Source organism: Corvus brachyrhynchos, unplaced genomic scaffold (assembly GCF_000691975.1).
Source record: "Corvus brachyrhynchos isolate BGI_N302 unplaced genomic scaffold, ASM69197v1 scaffold395, whole genome shotgun sequence".
Taxonomy (NCBI): Eukaryota; Metazoa; Chordata; class Aves; order Passeriformes; family Corvidae; genus Corvus; species Corvus brachyrhynchos.
In genome coordinates, this window is record NW_008238340.1 from 1467886 (window position 1) to 1489503 (window position 21618).

Below are 21618 nucleotides of genomic sequence, written 5' to 3' on the forward strand. Positions count from 1 at the left end.
TGCCTGCTGGAAGCAGAGCAGAGGAGGCCAGAGGATCCCCAAGGGACCCACCAGTACCTCTCACCTCAACACCTCCCTGCAGCACCACGCACATCCTTGCTGGACAGAGACAGGCAATGCTGAAAGGAGAAAAAGGAGGACTGCAAGGTGATGCTTTGAGATTGGCTGGGCAGAGGATTTCGAGTCACCACCAAAGAGGCAACAGGATTTCTGTCAGGAAAGCTTCAACCTTTCACATTCCACCAGGAGGCTTCTGATGGGCTTTTACTGATGCTTCATCTCCCTCAGAATCAATAGAAAACAATAATCCCACGTCTAGGCATAAATCATGCCGCACAACTCAGCAAATCATCACGTGGGATGCCTCGGGACAAAGCCACTTCTTTATTTCCAGAAACAGCACCATTAATGGTTTCCGCCTGCCAAGCAACAAGATTCCCACTTCACAGCACTGGAAACCTCCATCTTGCACTGAGCCCAGCCACTGGCTCCACTTACTGTGGAGCAAACATGGGCAAAGCTCATCTCAGCTCGTGGGTGGCTGGCGGGTGTTGGTGCTGAGAATGAGCCAGGGAGGCAGAGGGGCTACGGAGGGACAGATGCCCACCCGCCCTGACACCAGTCCCAGCGTGTGCCCGCCTGCCTGGGGCCACAAAGCCACTCCTCACACCAGTCCCAACACATGCCTGCCTGCCCAGGGCTGCAAAGTGGCTCCTAAAACCCCTTTTACCACTTGTCATACTGGTGATGTCGCTTCAGGTGCAGCAGCCCCAGGCAGGAGACTGTACTGTCTGTTTACAGGAAACAAAGCTGCAGCAGCACGAGTCAGAAACTCAACGCTCCCACAAACAGCAGCTCTGGAAAACCCCAGCAGCACCTTTCCTCATGTCACTTTACATCCTGTCAGTAACTTACAGGAAACAAAACGGCCTGGTGGAGTTATCCGAGGGTGTGAGACTTAAGGTACATCTGTAATTAAAACACAGACACCAAAGCTGCGAAGCAGCGCCATAAAGTAGATCATTTTACAGCTGGCTGGGCTCCCTCTGATGTACTTGAGAACCATTTTTAAGTGACATAAAGTTTAACATACCGGTACATCTGCCTACCCACAAGATTCTACACGGAATTTAAAATTTAATTATATTAAAGTATTGTTACAGTGTGCGTAGCAAGAACGCCAACCGAGTGTAACTTGAGGAGAATCTTTGCCAGATTGTTGTAAATCTGTGTTTTCAGGACTAGAAAGGAAAAAAAAGAAAAATTCAAACCTGAACACCTGTATCGGTGCTGTCAGCTTCATTCACCCACCAACTGCTCCGCATTTGAGCTGAGCAGGATCACACACTTGCCCAGTGTTTCACTACAATGTCAATGCACACCTACAGTACCTGTGCCTGCCAAGCAATTACTCCTCACACCACAGTGAAAGCAAAGCCTGCTCACTGCCTACACACACTTATTCAGCACCAAAAGAAAAAGCCCAGGCTCTGCAGGCAGCTCCTCATCTTCCAACAACCACGACACAAACCAATCTGCCCTCTCCAGGCTGAGGAGCAGGTCCTCTGGGATGCTTCCAGCTGCTTTGCATACACACAGGCACAAACATCCTCTCCCCAGTTCCATGTTACCAGCACACGCTGGCTAACATTCCACTGGGCAACTTAACTCACACTGTGCTTGTCATACGTAAGACACTGTCCCCATCTGGAAATCAAAGCATCCACCCCCTGAACACAGAGCAACCCTCTCCCCAGGGCTCAGGCACCCCAATCCCTGCCAGCCCAAGATGGTCATGGTGCATTGCTTCAGCCCTGCACTCCAACCTCAGGGCCAGGTTTCTTAGAGGCAAAAATCCTTGTCAATAAATAAAGAACCCAAATAAACAGTTTCTTTTTCAGCAGTTGCTATTTGCAGCCATTAAGATGCAAGAAGCAGTTGCTGGATGGTGTTTTTGATGCAGAGAATGTATTGGAAGAAACAAGAGAATATCATTAAGGGTCAATTAGGAGCAACTTAAAGGTTATTTTTGCATATCTCACCTCCTGGACAAAAGATGATTCTTCGGTGCCATATAAATATAAATTAAGTTGCGTAAGTCTTTAAAATGTGACAAAGACTTTCATTTTGTTGCCGTTTAAAACAGCCTGAAGAGCAAACAGCAGGTCTCTTGCCCCTCTGCAGCCTGCACATATGATGTAGGAAAGGGCAGGCCCAAGGTGGTTCCACAATGGCCATTAAGCCCTGTCCTTCACGGTCCCCTTCGATGGGAAGCACAGAATGCTGGACAATAGGGAATGGTCTGCCAGGTCTGGGTGTGAACATCAGAAGCCCCAACCCAACACCTCTTCCAGCACCCTTTCCTCTGTTCTACCCAGGACAACGGTAGCTCCTCATTGATCTGCCTCGTAGCTTGTTAATCCCCAATCACAGGGCCAGTACAGGGAGATCACACACACCTCCTCAACCCTGAGCATCCTCCCACCCTGTAACATGAGATCAAGAACAGTCAGAGCCGGTCAAACACTGAATGTCAGTCCAAAGCCATGTTGTTTTCCTTGGCCATATCCATTGACAGAAAAACCTACCAATCCTTGCTGCAGGCAGATGGGTTTACTGAATAATTTCACTGCTTTGTTATCAGATAATTGCTTTTTCTCATGATTCCATGTTTTCCACAGTTCTCTTCTCCTCCAAGGGGCAATGCTGCAGGGCTCTCATGAGCCCACATGAAGAGGAGAAGGAGCCTTTGCACCCCAGCCCTGTGTGCCTGCAAAGCTGGGCAGTGGGGGCAGGTGTTCCTGTGCATGGACCAGCTGTGGAGCCATCATCTCTGACACGTATCCCTCCGACATGTGGGAAAGCCCAAGCCTGGTGACCACACACAGGGGCTGCAGAGCCATTGGTGGGCTGGAAAAGCCAACCTGCAGCCTCTGTGCCAGGTGAATCCACAACAAAAACACAGACCTCTTACCTTGGTTGTCCAGGTCGACCAATGGCTTCTTCTGTTGTGAGACAGCTCTTCTGAGCTGCCAGCTAAATACAGAGGGAAATCAGCTCTCCCAGAGCACCAGCACACACCAGGCTGGATTTGTCATGGGAAGAATTTGGAAGGAATACTTGAAGACCATCACCTGAGTCAGGCCAGGCATCCGGATGGCTCCCAGCAACTCTGCCCTTAGGTCACTTTACAATCAACATGGTGAGCTGTTAAAAGAATTCATTACTGGTGTCTCAACACCCCTGGACTACAGCAGCTAAAAATCTATATGAACTAGGGGCTCTTAAAATCATCTCTGCACTGTTTATTCTCTGCAGGGAAAATAAAGAGAAGGAAATACTGAAAGCAGCGAGAAGAAAGTGTTGAGACTCATGAAATCTATAAAGTGTAAAGAGAGATGTGCCACATTTAGTAGGGATTATGTCAAGCAGCATCCCGAGCCAGGAGTGCTGACAGCACACACACATTGCCTTCGACAGAGGCAAAGAGGTCGTACATGACCCCAAACATGCCGGCAGAGCTCCCAGCAGCACGAGCAGAAAACCCAAGTATCAGCACTGCCCACGGGCAAGGTTAATGGTCCTGGATCCTATGGAGAGTACAAACCACGTGAGAGAGCAGGACCTTTAAAACGTGCCTCGAAAGTCTAAACAAGGTCTCGAGAGGACTTTTATTTGCAACAAGCACAATGGGAGATGGACAGAACTTTTGCCACCAATCACAGCTCTGGGCAGCTGCTTTTTCACAGCCTCCAGCTCCCATGAGCTTCTCCTCCACAGTGAGCCCCTGTCTCATTTCCCAAGGGCCAGGACATCCTGGCAGCAGCATCCACTCCATGCAGTGGGACAGCTCTCACAGAGAGCACACTGGAAAGAAGGCTCGCAAGGTAATGGCCTAACACAGTGAATTAATTCCAAAGCACAATTGTTTTCAATCTTCATTTAAACCCAACCTTAGCTAATCTCACTTTAACGACATAGGAAATGGAAACTCCCTTAATAATATAAGTTATGAATATTTATTACCCTATTTTTTACCTGAAAACGGAGTAATTCAATTAATTTTACTATTAATTATTTAGTACAGAATTAATATACTGCAAGATCCTAACTTTCCTTTAAGATGCCGCTGATAAAGATATCCCAGAGAGGGGATGTTCCTTACGCTGGACTGATGGACAGGTAAGGCACAGGGTGTGCTTCCTGGGCAACGGGCAGCCGGACAGGAGGTGGAGAGACTCCAGGGACTGCACCCATCGTGCTCTCGCCATGGAGCAGGGCTGGTCCCCCAGCAATCCCCTCGTGTTCTTTCCAAGACATGAAGCAGGAAGGAGCAGGAACACAGCTGAACCACATTCTCATCTGGAAAAATGACCTTGCAGCTTCTGGGCACAGCCAAGGCTTTTCCATTGCCTGAGGCCCACTTGTGAAGTAGTGAAGCCACCTCGGATCACTCAAGAATATTGTTAAAATACTGTGCAAATGCTAATGACAGAAGGCACCTGGAAACAGAGAAGCAACGCATCTTCCTCTGGCAGGATGTTTCTGGACTCAGAAAATTAACTTTGTCATTGAAATTCCAAAATAAATAATAATTAAGTTCTACTTGATATATAAATGTCAAGTAATTTTTTTTTTGTCATCGTGATTTGCATTTAAACTTGGAAATGTCAGACACTTGGCCCTGCTGCATTAGCAGAACGCTTCCCCCGCCCCGCTGACGGAACACCCGCTGCGGATTACCCAGCACATCATCAAGTAACCAAACACCATTCCAAGGGAGCCTCAAGGTCGATGCTTGCAAGGTGTACTCACTAATTTATGTTGATCAACTGGAGTGCTCAAAAGACTATTGTAATAATGCTCCAGTACATTTATATCAGCGTATTCAATCAACTGGAGTCAGTCAACAAGAAGTTTCATAAAAAAGTGATTTTAGGGACTTTCCAATGGTTTGTCATAGCTCCTTCAAGGCCACCACAATGGCAAGAAGGCTCCCCCTCTATGTCCACGACTAAAGCAATACCCAACTGCGCTGTAAACATGGGAACCTCTGTTCAGGAAAGAGATGAAAACATTCAGAACAGCAAGCTTGGCTCTAAACCAGCTCTAAACCAGCTTGTCCCTCATTGCCACCCTCTGCCTCAGCTCAGTGACCTGTGAGGAGGCATCACAGCCCAGCCTGGCCTGACCATCTGCAGCAGTTCCTTCGACGGTGGCTGAGCTGGGCAGCACCAAAACCCCGTCACCAATATCAATCCTCTGCCGACAGCTGCAGCAGCACCAGCTCCCACGGGCACCGTCCAGCCGTGCCCGGAGCCCCCACGGCATCCATCCAGCAGTGGCTCCTCAGAGCACACTATACATCATCGTATTAGGAAACTCCGTGTGTGTCAGTGGTGCAATTAATTTTTATTAATTTTGTGAGATGAAATTAGTAGCACTCACAGCAGCAAACAAAGAACGGGGAGTGTTCCAGTTCAGTGCCAAATCGATGTCATTAATTCTGTAATACCAGGAGCCCTGATTGTAGCAACTCAGCATTTAACTCTTCCAATTAATTTTTATATTAAAAAAAAAAAAAATAGAAAACTAACTCAACAATTTCAGAAGGACCTTGAACTCCTGTCACAACTTTCCTTCTCCTGGGACATTCTTTCTTCCAAGTGTAAACACACAAGAGGAAGGTAAGGATATGTTAATCAGAAAATTGTTTTCATGCATTGCCTTTAGCAAACCAAACTCTTAAGATCATAAGATGGTGCTACAAAAACATTTATAATCTCGTATCTTTAATGATACGATGCAGCGCCAGACTAGTTAATGTGTTTTCTGACCCCTTAAAAGGCTTCTCTGGCAAAGGCTCAGCCAGAAATTGTTTTGAATTAATTCTGAAACTGAGATTACCAACCCAGAAAAGAACTTCCCTATTATTAACTGAATTACCTGCTGTTCTGCAGCCAAGGAGAGCCTCACAGCTGCCACCGGCAGGAAAGATCCATTCAGGGCCCTTCCACCACCTGGAGTGGCAGCTCCAGGTCTTGGAGAACCACTGAGAAAGCAATTGGCTTTGCCACATCTCCTTCCCCGGTGCTACACATTTTAATACGACAAGCAAATGCACTACTTACAGATGTCACAAAAATATACAGTCTGGGAGGAAAAAAACCCAAGAAGTAAAACAACACAGCTCTTTTTTCCCCATGTTTCATGGAAAGCAGTTCCTCTGTGCGCCCCACCTGCAGCTGCACTGCAGAGGTGCAGAGAAGGCCTCCACGTCCATCCTCTCCTCAGCTGGGTGCTGTGGAACACCTGGAATCAATCTGTGCTGTTTGTTAGGATGGCACCGCTCCCTGTGTCCCACTGTGACCTCTGTCCCTGCTCATGGCAGCAGGAGGTGATGCCAAACGTGGAGCACGCTGCTCCGGGCACCTGCGGCACTGGCCCCTGCAATGGATGGTGCTGGGATGCAGGATGCCAGAATAAGCTTTTCTCTCACCTGGGTCCCAGCAGGCTCCCTCCAATGACCCAGCCCTCTGCAATAGGAAAGGGGTGGATTGGGAAAAAGAAAAACAGCAAAAGCCCAGCAAGACCAGAAAGCAAGAGTCGTTCTCTGCGTTAGTATGGAGCCAGAACATAGCTGAAACAGCAGGAAAACATCCACAGCCAAAACTCCACGTCTGGGTTCCCAGGGGAGCGAGAAGTTAAACATTTATGGCAGCACGAAGAAGACATGACATTTACTGAATAATAAACTGCAAACATGTCTGTTAATGCAGCTTTTTGGGACCTCCTCACCATCAAACACTTAACCCCACCAAGGGAAACACCAGAACACAAACAATCCCCATGCCTGCCTGTGAACAGGCAGCACATGGTGGGGCTGGTGCTTTTTTATTTATTTAAAGTTAGAGGCAAGGGAGCTCTGTCAAGATAAACAGCCCGCGACCTTGCTCAGAGGCTTCAGATCCGCTCATCTGAACGGATACAATTAAATCCTGAGCAATCGGGTTAAAACTTTAACCTGCCAAGACTGTAGCTGTTCCATTTTTAATCAATCTGATTTCATTCAATAAAATGCTCATTAAGGCAATTAATGAGAGTTTGGTGTCACAAGCCATCAAACATGACTGGGAGTTTCCACTTGGTGGTCAAGGCATTGATCAGTGAGTCAAGTCATCAGCGCGAGAGAGTCAATGTGCTGAGCAGGAGAACATTACCTGGTTTTGGGGGAGGTTGTTAGCCACTCCTCATGCTTTTCAAACGTTATTAAATAAGCTGCAATTTCCTGAAAGAGAAATGCAGAAAGAAAACAGAGTTACTTGCATGGCTGTGTTGGGAACTGGAAAGTTTTATAACAGAGACACGGAGCCGCCTACCCCGGGCCAGGCTGCAGCTGAAATCAGGTTTTGACTGACAGAGCGCGCTCGGTAAATGTTCACATCCACGCCACCAAGGCCAGGCTTAAACAGGACAATGAAGAGTTGCAAATGAGGAAAGGCATTAACATTTTCCAGCACAGAGAATTTGCTGGTAACTGTGGTGACCACGGCATCACCGCAAGCCCGGCGTGACGTCAGGAAGCAAAGGGGAGGGTAGCGACAATATGGACACGGGGAGCTAAATGAAATATTTATAAATAGAACAGCATCACTGCAGAGAGAATTACTGAATTATTAATCGTTGCCATAAAAAGCCAGCGGGTGACATCAACGTAAGTCATTGCTCCCACTTGCAGGAATGATACGGGCGATTACTTCCAGATCAGAACTGATTTGTTTGCAGGAAATTATCGGCGCCGGCGAGATAATTCACGACAGCGCCTGTAAACAGGCCTGAGGAACGCGGGACAGACCTTCATCCGTTTCCTGGGTACAAACCCGGGGTGGTCGCAAGGTGGCAACTGTCACCATACCAGCAGTGTCCCGACATCTAGAGATGGCCACAGATTCCTGCGACTGTGCTGAAAATAAGCCCCTCCGATATACTCAGAAAAATGTAGGGGGTTGATGGTTGTCTTCCAGAAATTGCCTCCCGGCCCTCTCAGAGGGACCTGAATAACAAAAGCTGCACAAGTGAGGTCAGTGAAGCTGCCTTCAATGTACAAATGCCTCAAATCAGACCCCCAAACCAGGTGCAGTATCATCTCCACAGCCACCGCAGCAGAAGTGTCCCCAGGCTGTACCTCCCAAGAGCAGAACACACGCCAGCACCAGGGCTTTCCACCAGGAGAAGGATTTTTATTATTTTTTTTTTAGCTAGCTCTATATAAGGGCTGTCGCTTACAGTACCAAAGCTAAAAACCCCCACAATGCTCTCCAACCAGCTGGCCCAAGCATCTGCTAGAGCCACAAAATGCAATTATATTACTCCCAAACGAGACGTAAAAATATCTTGTTTCCAATACTCTTGGTTTTAAGACTCATACTTAATGTCCTCTGGGCATTGCGGCGGTGCCAGATCTCTGTGTTATGTACTTTATTAGAGCTGTGTGAATGTCATATTAATGACTCCTGACCAACATGTTTACACTGCAAATAAATTCTCCTGGAATCCATCGATGCACCCCTTGTTTCCCAAGCCAGTCTCTGCAGGTTTAAGGGATCCCCATACAAGCAGATGATGAAGCAGTGGCACAAAGCTCCAAACACTCCTCTTTTTAATTTCTGGCTAATGGCTAATGGCTGAATAAAATTCAGTATCAAAGTAAGCCAATGCAGACCTCCACCACTGACATTGATGACCTTTCCCAATCCTCATACTTTCATAGCAGCTGCAGCTGAATCAGATCCAAGTGCTGAAATCTGGACGCTGCATGGCCAAAAAGGTCTAACCCCAGATTCCCAACAGGCCAAAACCACCAAAGAACTCTGTAACTAAAATTCTTCAGAAAATATGAAAAAATATCTCTGGGGTATTTTAAAGCCAGTGCAGTAATTCCACCAAAAGTGCTGCAATCAGCAGAGCTCTATTCCCAACCCATCCCACATTATGTGTCCTCAGCTCACTATGCTACGAACCAGTTTCACCTCATGCTGTACAGCAAGATGAGCTCTAGAGAGACTGAGGAACACTCGAGAGCTCCCTGCACATCCTCCCCAGCACCAGGCAAGCAGGCATTTACAGAAACCAACCCCTTCAATGCCGAGACAGTTTGGGGGATTCAGATTAGTCTGGGATTTTGCCTATTCCTACTAAAAATCAACTGCTGTAAGGAGAAATAAGCCATGTTTAACTTTTGTGGCTGAACAAATACATTGCTATGGCACAGAAACCCAAAGCATTTCATGTGAAGGAACTCAGCCTTACCCACGGCTCATTCACTCTGTTCCTTCCTGATGGCCCATGCCAGGCACATGGGAAATCCTAATCCCAAACCGTCACCAACTGGAGGAGCTGCAGCAACGAGAGGCTCCCACGTGAGGCAGAACATGGGTTTCCACGCTGCTGGCCTGGCCCAGCCTGCTCACGTTTGGGCAGAGGAAAGGCCAAGCTGCCAGTCAGTGCCACAGATACACACTGGGGAAGGAGGACGTGCTTCTCTGCTGCCAAACCCACTTAAACCCCATTCCTTGTATGTTCTGCTTTCTGTAACTACAACTTTGTGTAAGCTGTGCAGAGGAAAGTGCTCAGCTCAGCACTGGTGGTTGATCAGAAGTTTCCAGGAGATGCCTCTGCCCAGTGGCTCCCTGTCAGCATGGTGGGGCACGGGCAGGGCTGCTGACGAAGGGCTGGGGCTCAGCAGCTGCATGGGTTGAGCACCCTGCTGTCACACCAACACCCTTTTTCCGTTTGAAAAAACAGGGAAGAAATAGATTTATCACCAGAAGACACAAAGTCATTAAATAATTAAAAACAAAACTATGGCACAATAAAAGCCCTCTGATAAAACCCTGCATTTTAATGCGTGTTAATTCCCCTAATGATTCTTTCTGTGTCTCACAGGGTCAAATCAATGTCCTCACAAAAAAATCCAATTACATCCCATTCATCGTCTCTTTGGAGCAAGGCTATTGTTTGCTTTTGTCTCCTATCAAACCCTTTTCCCATTGCTTCTTGCCCGAGACTACAAACAAAAGGCAGCATGGCACCAGCAAGGTCAGATGAGACAGAGCCGGCTCTGAAACCCTGGCTGGTCCTGACTCCTCTGTGATTGCACAGCAAGTGACAGAAATCAAGGGATGCGTGCATGCAACACAAACGCTCTGTCCTCCCGCAGCACCACTCAGGCCAGGTGGCACTAGGTGGACCCCAAGGCCACCCAAGTTAATCTCCATGGGCAAGGGCACCACACACCATGGGAAGCAGCCCCTGAACCAGGATGTCCCACCCAGACCCACATCCCCTCTATCCCAGCTTTGAAATTAGCGTCAGCATAAAATGAGCAAGCACTGCTGGGAAAGGGTGAACCACTGAAAGCTGTGTGGATCCAGCTCCACTTCTGAGTGTGTCGGCCAATCCCGACAGCGCCTGCAGGACTGAGCCAAACACCCACAGGACACTGCTGAGAAAAACAGGCTTGACTGACCAGCTCAGGGAATCACCCATAAAGCAGTGAGATTACTGAACATTCAAATCACTCGAGTTATGCTTTATCCTAAACTTGGTCAGATAATTCTGCGGTTTAGTTTAGACTTGGTTGCTCGGGCTGAAAGCATTTTATCTAAGTGCGCATTTATTTTTATTTGGCACTTCCCTGTTTGTTTGGCACCAGGGAGCCACCAGCTGGGAAGCCCAGCAAGCTGCGTGAGACAGGACACACGCAGCTCCACCGTCTCCAGACAACTGCCACCAAGGATGTTCCCATTGCTCCCTCAGCCTCATGCCAGTTGTGGCACCGCTCAGCCTGCTGTTCCCAGCTCAGGCACCATGGCAGAGCCACCACACGCTCCCCACCCAATGCTACGTGACTGCAGCTCCTCAGACACTTCAATATTTAATGTCAGCACGTTAACGGCCCAGAGCTGTGGCACATGGGCGACCTGATCTCACCCGCCATGTCCCAGCTGCCACGGTGAGGACGAGTGGCAGCGCCGCAGCCAGTGGTGCAGGGACAGGGACAGCAGGGCAGAAGAAGCTCACTCAGAGCACTCAGTGCTGCCCAGCAGCTGCTGCAAAGCTGCTCGTCTTCGTGCACAGGAGCTGGAGAGGACATGGCCACAAAGCACAGAACAGACCGACGGGCAGGGATCCGACACCGGTGGTGTCAGAGAGGCCCATGACCCATCGTGCACACAGGAAAGCTGCCAGCTCTGCTCTGAGCTGAAGTGTTTGCAGTGAACACACACATTTTTTTGGAAGAAAAAGATTAAGTAATAAAAAACTCCGAAACTGACAATCAATGGGTTCCCTAAAGCCACAGCACACATTTTCTTGGAAGAAAAAGATTAAGTAATAAAAAACTCTGAAACTGACAATCAATGGGTTCCCTAAAGCCACAGATTGAGCGCTAGCTCCTTCCTCCCAGATCAACCCCCTCCAGGTCATCCTGCATCATCACAAGGTTATCAACAATTCCCACCTGACCTCTCAATAGAAAAAGAGAAACTGCAAGGGAGAAGGATTGAAGGATTCCCTGGGTCAAGCATCTCTGGTCACCATCTGGTCTCAAAGCAACATGTAATTCATTTAAAAAAAAACCAGTCTGAATTTCAAGTTATTACTTCGTATGAATTATACACACCCGAATTAATAAGCCTGAATCTATGCATGAGTTAGGAGAAAGCAGAAGAGTTTGTACTCATCCCTAGATTTAGACCACAGAGCTAATAAAGCTGCGATCTCTTAAGCAAGCACGTTTATTCTCTTAGGAATTCACCACATCCTCTCTGCTATAAAGACAAATTCCAGCCCATCACTTCCTTATCATCCTTCTGCTCTGAAATGAAAATCAAAATGCATGTTGACTATGGACCATCTTCTCATCTGGGATTGAGCCATTTTCATTTTCTACCCATCCCTGCTCTCAAAGCCATTAATATCCTGAATATCGCAACTACAAACTGCTCCAAACACCACACAGAGCGGGCTCACACCACCTTGTTCGGCATCACGGAAACAAAAATCCCAATCCCATTGCATTTGTCCAGTTGTTTGGCCTAAACCAGCAACACTATCAGAGGGATACTGCTCATGAGCTGGGTGAAACAAGGAGCAGGAGAAGGGCAAAGCAAGCCCGCAAGTGTCCAGCAGGGACAGGAAGGTGACTGCGGGCTGACAACACCTGTCAGCGACAAAACACTCCTACACCAAAATGTTTCACTGCCATTGCAGGCAGGACTTGGTTTGGTCTTGAGGCGTTACCTGTCCACAACTTCTCAAAGCAGAAACATTGATCTGACTATGCTGAGGCTGAGAAGGGGATAAAGCTCAAATATTTCTGCTGTTTTGCTGACAATCTGCATCAGCAGCACAAGCTGTGACTGGGGGTCAGAGGTTGCCCAGGGCTGCCCAGCCAGAGCACATGTCAGGACAGACTTGCATGGATTTGGTTTTCCAACTCATGCCATGAATTTCCTGCCAAGTGAAGAGGCATTTATTCATACCTGTGAAAATCCCACAGACTAGCTTAAGCCAGACCCCTGGTCTGTTACCCTAATGGATGAAAAACCCACCATTTTGGGGCCCAAAACGTTGCCTTCCCTTGGTTTGCAGAGAGCAGGAGACAGCCCACAACCCACTGGCAGAGTTGCTGTCCCCCTTGCCCAGCCAGCCTGGCTGAGCTCATCTCTAGAGGAAAAGGCCTGAGGGCAGCCCTGGCAGCACTGTCTGATGCCACAGGACACTAAAGCCACCGAGTGGGAAATGCCTGCGGTTTGGGAGATGCTCGCCTTGGTTCCCTGCATGGCAGTAAGCGGCGGGATCGCAGGAGGGGGGATGTTTTCATTAATAATGGTGTCTCACCAACCATCTGCTAAAGGTCCACACTATTAATTTAACAGGAAAAAAAAGGAATAGATTACTCTACAGTTTTCAATTAAAGTACATGATGCCTTCAAACTGCAACCTTAATTAGATATTATAGGGTGACATTTAGGAATCCTGAGCTGTGATGGTTGATCAAGTCACTTGACTGCGACGGTGTTCCGCAGCACTGCTGGGGCCTCGCGCACCCAGCACCGTCAGGAGAGCTGTCTGTCCTCAGATTCCAGGGCTGGAGCAGCTCAGACACACTCCTGGGGTTAAAGAAGCGCAAGGGTGAAACCCATGGCAGCCTGGGCTCAACAAAAAAACAGCTGCAAACTTACAGAGAGGGGCAGAAAAAGGGGGAAAAGTAAACAAAGGGAAAAAAAGAAAAGTAGCAAATGGCCAACTCAAACACTTTATTTTCAGGGTTAAACCTGGTATGAAAAAACTAGATTTGGACATGAAATAATTTGCTCTAGAACACATGAAAAGGAGAAGGAAAAAAACCCCAATCAAGAGCACAAGTAGTGACTAACAGGCACCGGAGCTGAATGAGATCTGCTCAGCTCCTTCACCTGCCAAACACACAGACAAGAGCAAACTGAGACACGCAGTGGGTCTTTAGAACAGCAAGAGCACACTTGGGCACAACCCCCCTAGCCATGGCTGCCCTGAACCACTCAGTCACAAGTAAGAGCAAAGTCAGCCCTCGCATCAGTCTGCGCCTAATAGGATTAGGATGGATTTTATCTTCCATTTAGGCCCCACACTGAGGGACAGTTAGTAAAACAGAGCAGTAACAAATAATGCCCAATCTTGAGTTACTGGAAAACACCCATAGGTCATTATGTGATTTTTTTTTTTTTCTTTGAAATGACCTTGGACTAAACCCTGTGATTTAAAGAACCATGAACACTGGCATCCTGCTGGCACTGCTGGTTCAGTTCACTTGTCCTCTGCAGCCTGAAAAAGGCAAATATGCAGTGGGGAAAAAAAAAAATTCACTAAGATCCCTGTGTTTACAATGCATTAATTACAGCATAATAGCAAAAACCTCAATTATTTTACACAATTCAAACACTCATGTGGCTTGAAGATGCCGAAGCACATTCCCCTGCTCCAGAGTGGGCATGCGCCACCAGAGATGCTGCCCTGCTCTCAACTCCCACAGAAACCAAGAGGAACATGGAATTTTCTGCAGCTCTCCTCCAAGTGGCAAAGTCCAACTGCAAGATGGGGAATGGAGCAGATTCCCTGTGAAGCTGCCCATGCCGTGACCTCCCCACAGCCCGGCCGATCCCTCCCGCTGGAGGGGGACACACCAGCCCCGATCTCGGCAGCGGGGCCGCTGGGCCCAACGAGGTGAGAACACCACCAGTGCCTGCTCCATTCCCTTTCTCTTGCACGGAGACAGCAGCAAGCCCTTCCAAAGCCCTTCCAACACAACGATCATTAAAAGGGAAATATCCCTAGAAATTGCCCCTTCATGCATATTCCTCACTCCCATATGCCCTGACATTATTATGTGCCACAGTCCTGCAGAACTGTCTTTTCAGCATGTTTTTGCATTATGCCTAATTCTGTCAGAGTTTTTCACTCCTGCGTAACAACAGCTCAATGCAGAGTCAGATATAAATCTGGCTTAAGAGACTCTCACCAGGAATTCATTTAAAACTGTAAATGTTAAAATATTCTATTGCTGATTTATGGCATTTTCTTATTTCAAACAGAATTAAAATCCTTCTTAAAAGATACATATTCAATCATGATAAAAGCTACATTCAAATGATGCTGCTGGTCAGACTGAGAGCCACAAAGCACAGAAATCTGGGAATAGCAGGGGAATCCAGGAACAGCAGGGCCTAGGACATTTTTACTGGTTCGACCAATGCTCTGCTATCATGCCACCACCTCAGTCTCACATCTTAATTAGTGCAAAAGGGAGTCCGTCCTGGATGCTGCTGCTTCCATGCTCCATCAATTGCACTTCGGCCCAAGCACAAGAATCTCTTTTCCTGAAGATCCAGTTGAACAGAGGAGCTGCTGCACCTGAAGTCATTACTGAACGGGTTTATTCGTTTTCCATTGTTTACACTGAAGGCTCTCCCAGCTCTGTCAATACCACACAAGTGTCCTGTATCATTGTGCAAACAACATTTAGCATTAAAAAAATTTACCAATGCTACTCATTATCATCATTCCTATAAGAATTGTTCATGTTTTGCATTCGTGAACAGAGAACATGGCAGAGCCTTGAGCCGCACAGCACAGCCCTGTACCCAAGCATGGCCAGGCTGATGAAAACTCAGTGTTTGGAATGAACCTGTGCAGCACCAGTACAATTCACGAAGAGGTTTTAAGCATTCAAGATGCCAAAAGAACCACAGCCTATGAGAGGCTCATGGCTTCTGGCTGTCTTTCCTGGAGGCACATTGCCTGACCTGTACAGGAGTCCCTAACCTCATGCTGCTCCACTGAAATAAAAAATCTAAATGGAAGGACCAATATCAAATACAAGAGTAAACAAGCAGAAGCAGCCAGAAAAAGCATTATTCAGCTATTTATATAATTAATTGTTCATTATTCAGAAGCCATAGAGCTTCTGAAAGCCAGGACGCTCTGCACTGTTCTGCGGGAGATGACTCTGACACCTCAGAGAGTGGTTCTGTCCCAGGCCCAGCTCAGGCCCAAGCCAGTCGTTCTGATGTTCCCAGCTCCTGGCTGCTGCTGCTGGATTGGTTGGTTTTGGTGAGGGTTTTTTTGGGGGGGTTTTTCCTCCCCAAATCTTCCCTGGTAAATTCAGAGTCACAGAATATTCTGAGTTGGAAGAGACCCACAAGGATCATCAAATCAAATTCATAACTGTATGACCCATTGGGGATTGAGCCTGTGAGCCTGGCATTATTCACAGCATGCTTTGACCAAATGAGCTGATCTCAGGGTCACTTTGATGGATTCTTCACAAAATCGGGAACAAGCCCAGTTTCTGGAGGCAGCTCCCAAGTGCTGATCAGCTCCAGTGAACTCATGACGCTCACAGCTGTCATCAAACCATCCTCTCTTCCATGGGGGCATGAAAGGGGAAATATTTCTGCCCCACATCAGGATCCAGCCATGACAATTAACCAGGGCCTGTGGCCTGGGGGGCACAGCAGATCTGCCCTCAGAGTGGTTGGCAGTTGCCAGCTGGCTCCCATCTGTGGAAACTGCCCCTCTGACCTGGAATTATCATATGGGTTGGCACTGAAAGGAAACAACCATAAAAACAGAGCAGCATGAGGGAACTGTAAATTCTTTGTGAGTTATTTTCAGACTTCTGAAAGTTTAGTTAATCCTCGCTTTTGAGAAAATACATTTTAAAAAAAAGGACAAGGGAAAAAAAATGACCAGAAAAAAGGATGTTGCTTGTGTGAAAAAGCCATTTCCCATTCTGAGCAGTGCCAGACCAGCAAACTGCCCAAACTGTCCGGGATTCCCTGCATTTCTCCTTGGAAAGGGGTTGACCAGAAGGCTGGTGAAAGGCAGAGCCAATGCCATGTCACTCCTGTGACCTCTGGACTGCCAGCAACATGGAACATTGCTACAGGCTGTGCTGGGGCTGCTGTGTCCTTTCTCACAGAAAAGAGCCGACAGAGAGCATGGATGCTGCTTTCCAAAGGTTAAGCATCACAGGCAATTTCATGCTCTTTATATTTCTAAGTGGTTGATTTTTGGTTGTTTTTTTTAAATAATCATAAATCCCAACATCTGCTCCCAGGGCGGGAGCCCTTTGGCTCTGTGCTCAGCCAGGGAAGGGAACGTGGCTGCTAGTGGCTGCTGCAGATGTTATTTTTAGTGAGACAGCTATTTACCAGCTCCATTCCCAGAGGGAATTCAGGGAGTAAAAGGGATGCTGATGCATTTCTTACTAAATATAGGAAAGGGGGCGAGCCACCACACGTAGCGTGGCTGCAGCTTTCCGCTCCCGCCAGGACCTGGCCTCAGCGAGGGGGATGTGGCCCCAGTGGTACCTGACACCACAGTGGGGCCGCCCCAGCATAGGCTCCCCATTCACCACATTCTAACCTTCAAGCTGGTGTTTGGAAAAAGCTTTTTAAAAACAGCTCTATAACTAATTGGCTTCACTTTGAAGCCCTGATCCTGTAATGAATGGCTCCCGAAATCAAACAAAGCATTTTCAACACCAACAAAATTGCCTGTTATGAAAGCAGAACATTTTTGGGGTAATATTGACTTTAACGCTCTGTCAAGGCACATTGACAGCAGGATGAAAACAGCCCTCCCTCTGCTCAGGCAGCCCAAATCCAGCTGCTGAAAGGGGACCCTGAACACTTGTGCCAGGCTGTGCTTCACATCCCCAGGAGTGGGATAATTTCATATTAGTTTAAAAATATATACCTCTAAAATAATTAAAATCTTGCAGATCAAAGAAAGGGATGTGTTTCAGAATTACTCTGCTCTTCTCTGGTTTTAAGCCTTTAAAGTTCTGGAGAGGCAATTTTGACATCCAGGAGCTTTGCAGCCCCAGACAGATGGGGATTCCTGGTCGAACTCCTTTTATATTTCCTTTATTGCTTCATATTTACCAATGACCTGGAAGCGAGCAGTGTGAAGGTGCCACTTGAACATGACAGAAGGCATTTCCGAGTGAGGCTCAGACAGGCTGGAAAACCAGCCCAGAGCCCTGAACAAACTGCAAACTGGGCAAATGATTGACACAACACAGAATGCGTGGGATGCAAAAACCACAAAGTAATGGGGACTGGAAGAGCAAGATGCATTATTCATCCAACCTGTGAGGGTCAGTATTAATGGCATCACCACTGGGTAAGTGAGGGCATCAGGGCATCAGGGCACAGCACGATGGGACACCTTGGATGTACCTGCATCACTGTGAGCCACACCAGTCGCCCCAGATCCCCTCTGTGCTCCCCAGGGCTGCTACTCTGGGCAACCACCCAAACCCCACCCACAGGATACAGAAAGACCTATACATCTGTAAATCTATAAATCTATATACAGATACTCAAACACGCACTCCTTGGGACACTTCATCTCCCTCTACAGTTTCCTGAAGGGCGACCACTTACAGAACAGAAGAAAAAGAGTTTAATGAATTAAAGTGCACTAAAGTTAGGGAACACTAATGAAGTCACACCTTAATTGGGTATAATTGAGAATCCAGCACTGCCACTGTTTGGATTATGAACTGCAGTTTCAGGTCACATGGAAATTAGCAGCTACCTCCTCCCACGGCAACCTGCTGAGAATGAAGTGCTGGTCACCCAACACCTGTTTCATTTCAGCTCTCTCTGTTTCTAAGGGAGAAAGCACCAAGGTTCCCCCCTTATTTCACATTCCTGAGGCTTTCACTGCCTTACTTGGCCCTGATTTACCCAGCAACCATCCGATCAGTGCCAGCTCAGGGATGCCTCTCTCGAGGACACCACAGGCAGGCTCAGCCTCCCCGAGAGCAGCCCAGCCACAACTCTGGAGGGGCCAGCAGTGCTGAACGTGCTGGGCGTACAGGGATGGCATCCAGACACCAGCATGCCACAAGGGACAGCCTGGCAGGCCCATCCCAGGGATGGGCTTTGTGCCAGTCCCAGCTATACTCTGGGAGTATTTCGGAACAGGGCAGCTCCCAGGCCCTGCGCATCGTGCTGCCAAGAGGAGTCTCTGGCATGTGCAGACAGCTTCTTGTCTGCACTTAAAATACTATTTGATTAAAAAAAAAAAAGAAAAAAGAAAAAGGAAACAAATCGTGTTTTGTGGGACTGGGCGCATCAAGAGCAGAAATGGCAGCAGAAGCGACGCTCGCCCGACCCATGCTGCCAAGCTGAAAACACTTCGGCTGTGCCTGCACATGCCCTTGCCTTCAGCTGGTGTGGCTCCTGTTTGCTTGGCTCCAAATGGGGAGGAAAAATGCCATTGCCTCAGTGCCTACCCTGGAGCACAGGTGAAGAGGAAAGGCTGCGCTGTTCCAGATACACAAAGAGTACACAGAAGTAGAAAAACGTCATCCCGTCGCTTAATGTATGCAAATTATGTTAAATATTTCATTCATTAAATGGCTCCGGTTATTACTGAATTGTACCTTAAGCTGTTCAGAAAGTTCATTCTTCTTGCACTTGCTCAGTAACGTGAAATAACTGACTGAAATGAATATTTTACAGTTTGTGCAGACAGAACATTTATTAACAATTCCTTCCCTCTCAGAGTCCCACTCCTAAGCAGGTTTCAGGCACTGTGTGACTTAAATAATCCAGAGGGAATGAATTTTGGTTTATTTTTAAAAGTTTGGTTTATTCCCAGTTTGGAAGAGTCCAACAACCTAGGAAGACCTAAACACAATCCTCCTGGGAGAGAGGAACAGCCACAGAGCTCTTTCCCAAAAGGCAGGGGGAGGAGCTGGGGGAGAGGAAAGCAGCCACAGAATTTGGGGATTTTCCTTACTCTGAGCCCAGTCAGAGAGCTCCACTGTTTGCAGGGAAAACAGCTCCTGCAATAGCCCATAACGTGCCACGGGTCCTCCGGGATTTCGTACGAGTAATGTGAAGTGACAGGGCTCTGGCTCCCGCCATCCCCAGTCCCCACCATCCCCGGGCCAGCCAGACAAGGGGGAAAGGGCCACTGCAGGCGGCTCCAGCTGCTTCCAGCCTCACCAACAGCCCAGGCAGCAGCGTCCTCACCCATGGCAGCAAGGTCATCACCAGTTCCAGTTAGGGGAGCAGGTCCCAATTAACCCCCCAGCACATTCCAGCAGTTCCCAGCCCCATGGCCCAGCACACAGACCCCCCCTCCTTGGGGCGAGGGCAGTACACAACATACCCCAACACATGCCCAGAAGACTGGCATCACACAGGCAGCTGAGCAGCAACAGAGGCATCCTCCACCACCCTCCATGGCACCGCCTCCCACCACGTCTCCAGATGACTTTCCCTTTCGCACGCCATGGGCAGCTCCCAGGGAAAACCCACTGGGCTTCAATCCAGCTCCTAACACGGTGTGGCAGCCACGTCTATACAAACTTCCAGGCTTAGAGGAGACAGATGGATAAAAATAATTATCACTGGAATGGTGGCTCCAGTATCTAAGTCAGTCCCTGGCCAGTGACCCGGGAAAGGCAGCTCCCTCTGGCAGAAGCGTGTCCCTGGGACGGAGGTTTACAGCCTCAGCTGAGCAGACACCCTGCAATGTCTCATCAATCTCGGCTGGGAAAAACCGTTCCATTTCCAACGGGAATATGCAAACCAGGCTCCGCACTGTAAATCTTCCTTTGCGGCGCTAAGGAGATAAGTAGGACCTATTAACCTCCCATGTTATTTCCAACTTCATTATTGGAGCTGACACAGGGAGAGCACACGGTGACGGCTCTTTTTGGCAGAGTGCATGTAAATCGCTTTCTCAAAGGAAATTACTTCTCTGGGCTGAATGTTATTAATCTAAATTCTCCCTTAGTCAAATTGTTGCCCGTAATAAATATGGAACAGGTTGCTACGCTCATCTCCGAGGGCATCCTAATCCAGCTGTAGGTTTTCCCCTCAATTTGAAGGAGCTGCCAAGAAGCTCCTCTGTGAGAGCAGCCTTCACCCCAGGATGGGACCATCCACCCCAACGTTGCCCAGTGTGCGAGCACCCTGTGATTTCATAATGAAGATGTATTTCGACACTGCCAACATCGCATGCTCCAGCAGTGAAGTGTGAGCAGGAGCAAGCCAGGGCCTGCTGAGGCTGGGGAAGGGACACAAGGCATGTCCTTTTCCTTCAACATGATGTGGTGGCCTTCCATGGCCAACATCTTTCATGGCTGATGCTTCGTTTATGTCAATTGTGGTACTGTTAAAGCAGCTCAACTTACAGTGCCTAGGAGTTTATGCTCTTTTCCAGTGGACGTATACTTGATATCCTCCTTGTGCAACTAATAAACCCCGGAGTTTAAGCACAAACGGATCAAAAACCCCATAAAAACCAGATCCAAATCCAAACTGAACTTTGCCAGAGATGCAGGTAGGAATTTTATTTGCATGGTATTCGTTCCTTTTACTGAAAACCAGCTCCTTACTAGTAAAGATTTTCACAGAAATCCTCACAGAACACCTCTCCACAAAAAGCTAGGATCCCTTCTGCTCAAAGGCACACCCCAGGTACGAAGCAGATTCAGAACACTATAAATTCAGTGGCACACACAGCCCTTCTCCTCATTTGTTACCAGCCAAGTGTGAAAATGTTAATGAAGGCAGCTGTAATAATCTACGGGAATTTCCCAATTAAGATTTCGTTCACGTCCACCAGCTCCCGCTCCAGCGCAGCCCTTGAGCATCCCCCCTTCCACCCAACAGCAGCCATAATTGCCGGGCTCCATCCAGGCACCCTCACCCAGCCACCCCGATGAGGGAAATCACTGCCACTCTATTAACTCCAACTTCTATTGCATATATTCCTAGAAGAAAATGAACGCAGTGAGACTTTAAGCGTGTACCTACCCCCCTACATGAGTATGTTTGAAATATCAACACGCTGACAGCACTGAGTCAGGCAATACCATGGCAGCCGCTTTTACTGAGAAAGAAAAAAAAAATTTTAAATTAAGTTTTGGGGGTGGCTTATGGCAGCCCTGGCTCGTGGGAAGCTGATGCCTTCCTGGTTCAGCAAGGCGAACCCTGGGAGCCTGTCTGGGTGTCGGGAGGACATCTCTCTCCTGGCAGAGCC

The 21618-nt window shown here is 48.0% G+C and overlaps 1 protein-coding gene across 8 annotated transcripts in view; it reads right to left on the reverse strand.

The window, feature by feature from the left end:
• CAMTA1 (calmodulin binding transcription activator 1) overlaps positions 1-21618 on the reverse strand; it is a 232511-nt gene that overhangs the window by 166362 nt on the left and 44531 nt on the right. For all 8 annotated transcript variants that reach the window (XM_017735059.1, XM_017735061.1, XM_017735064.1 and 5 more), the window contains one exon: positions 7221-7288. In XM_017735059.1, coding sequence (XP_017590548.1) covers positions 7221-7288 — 68 coding nt within the window. The remainder of the gene's footprint in view (positions 1-7220; positions 7289-21618) is intronic.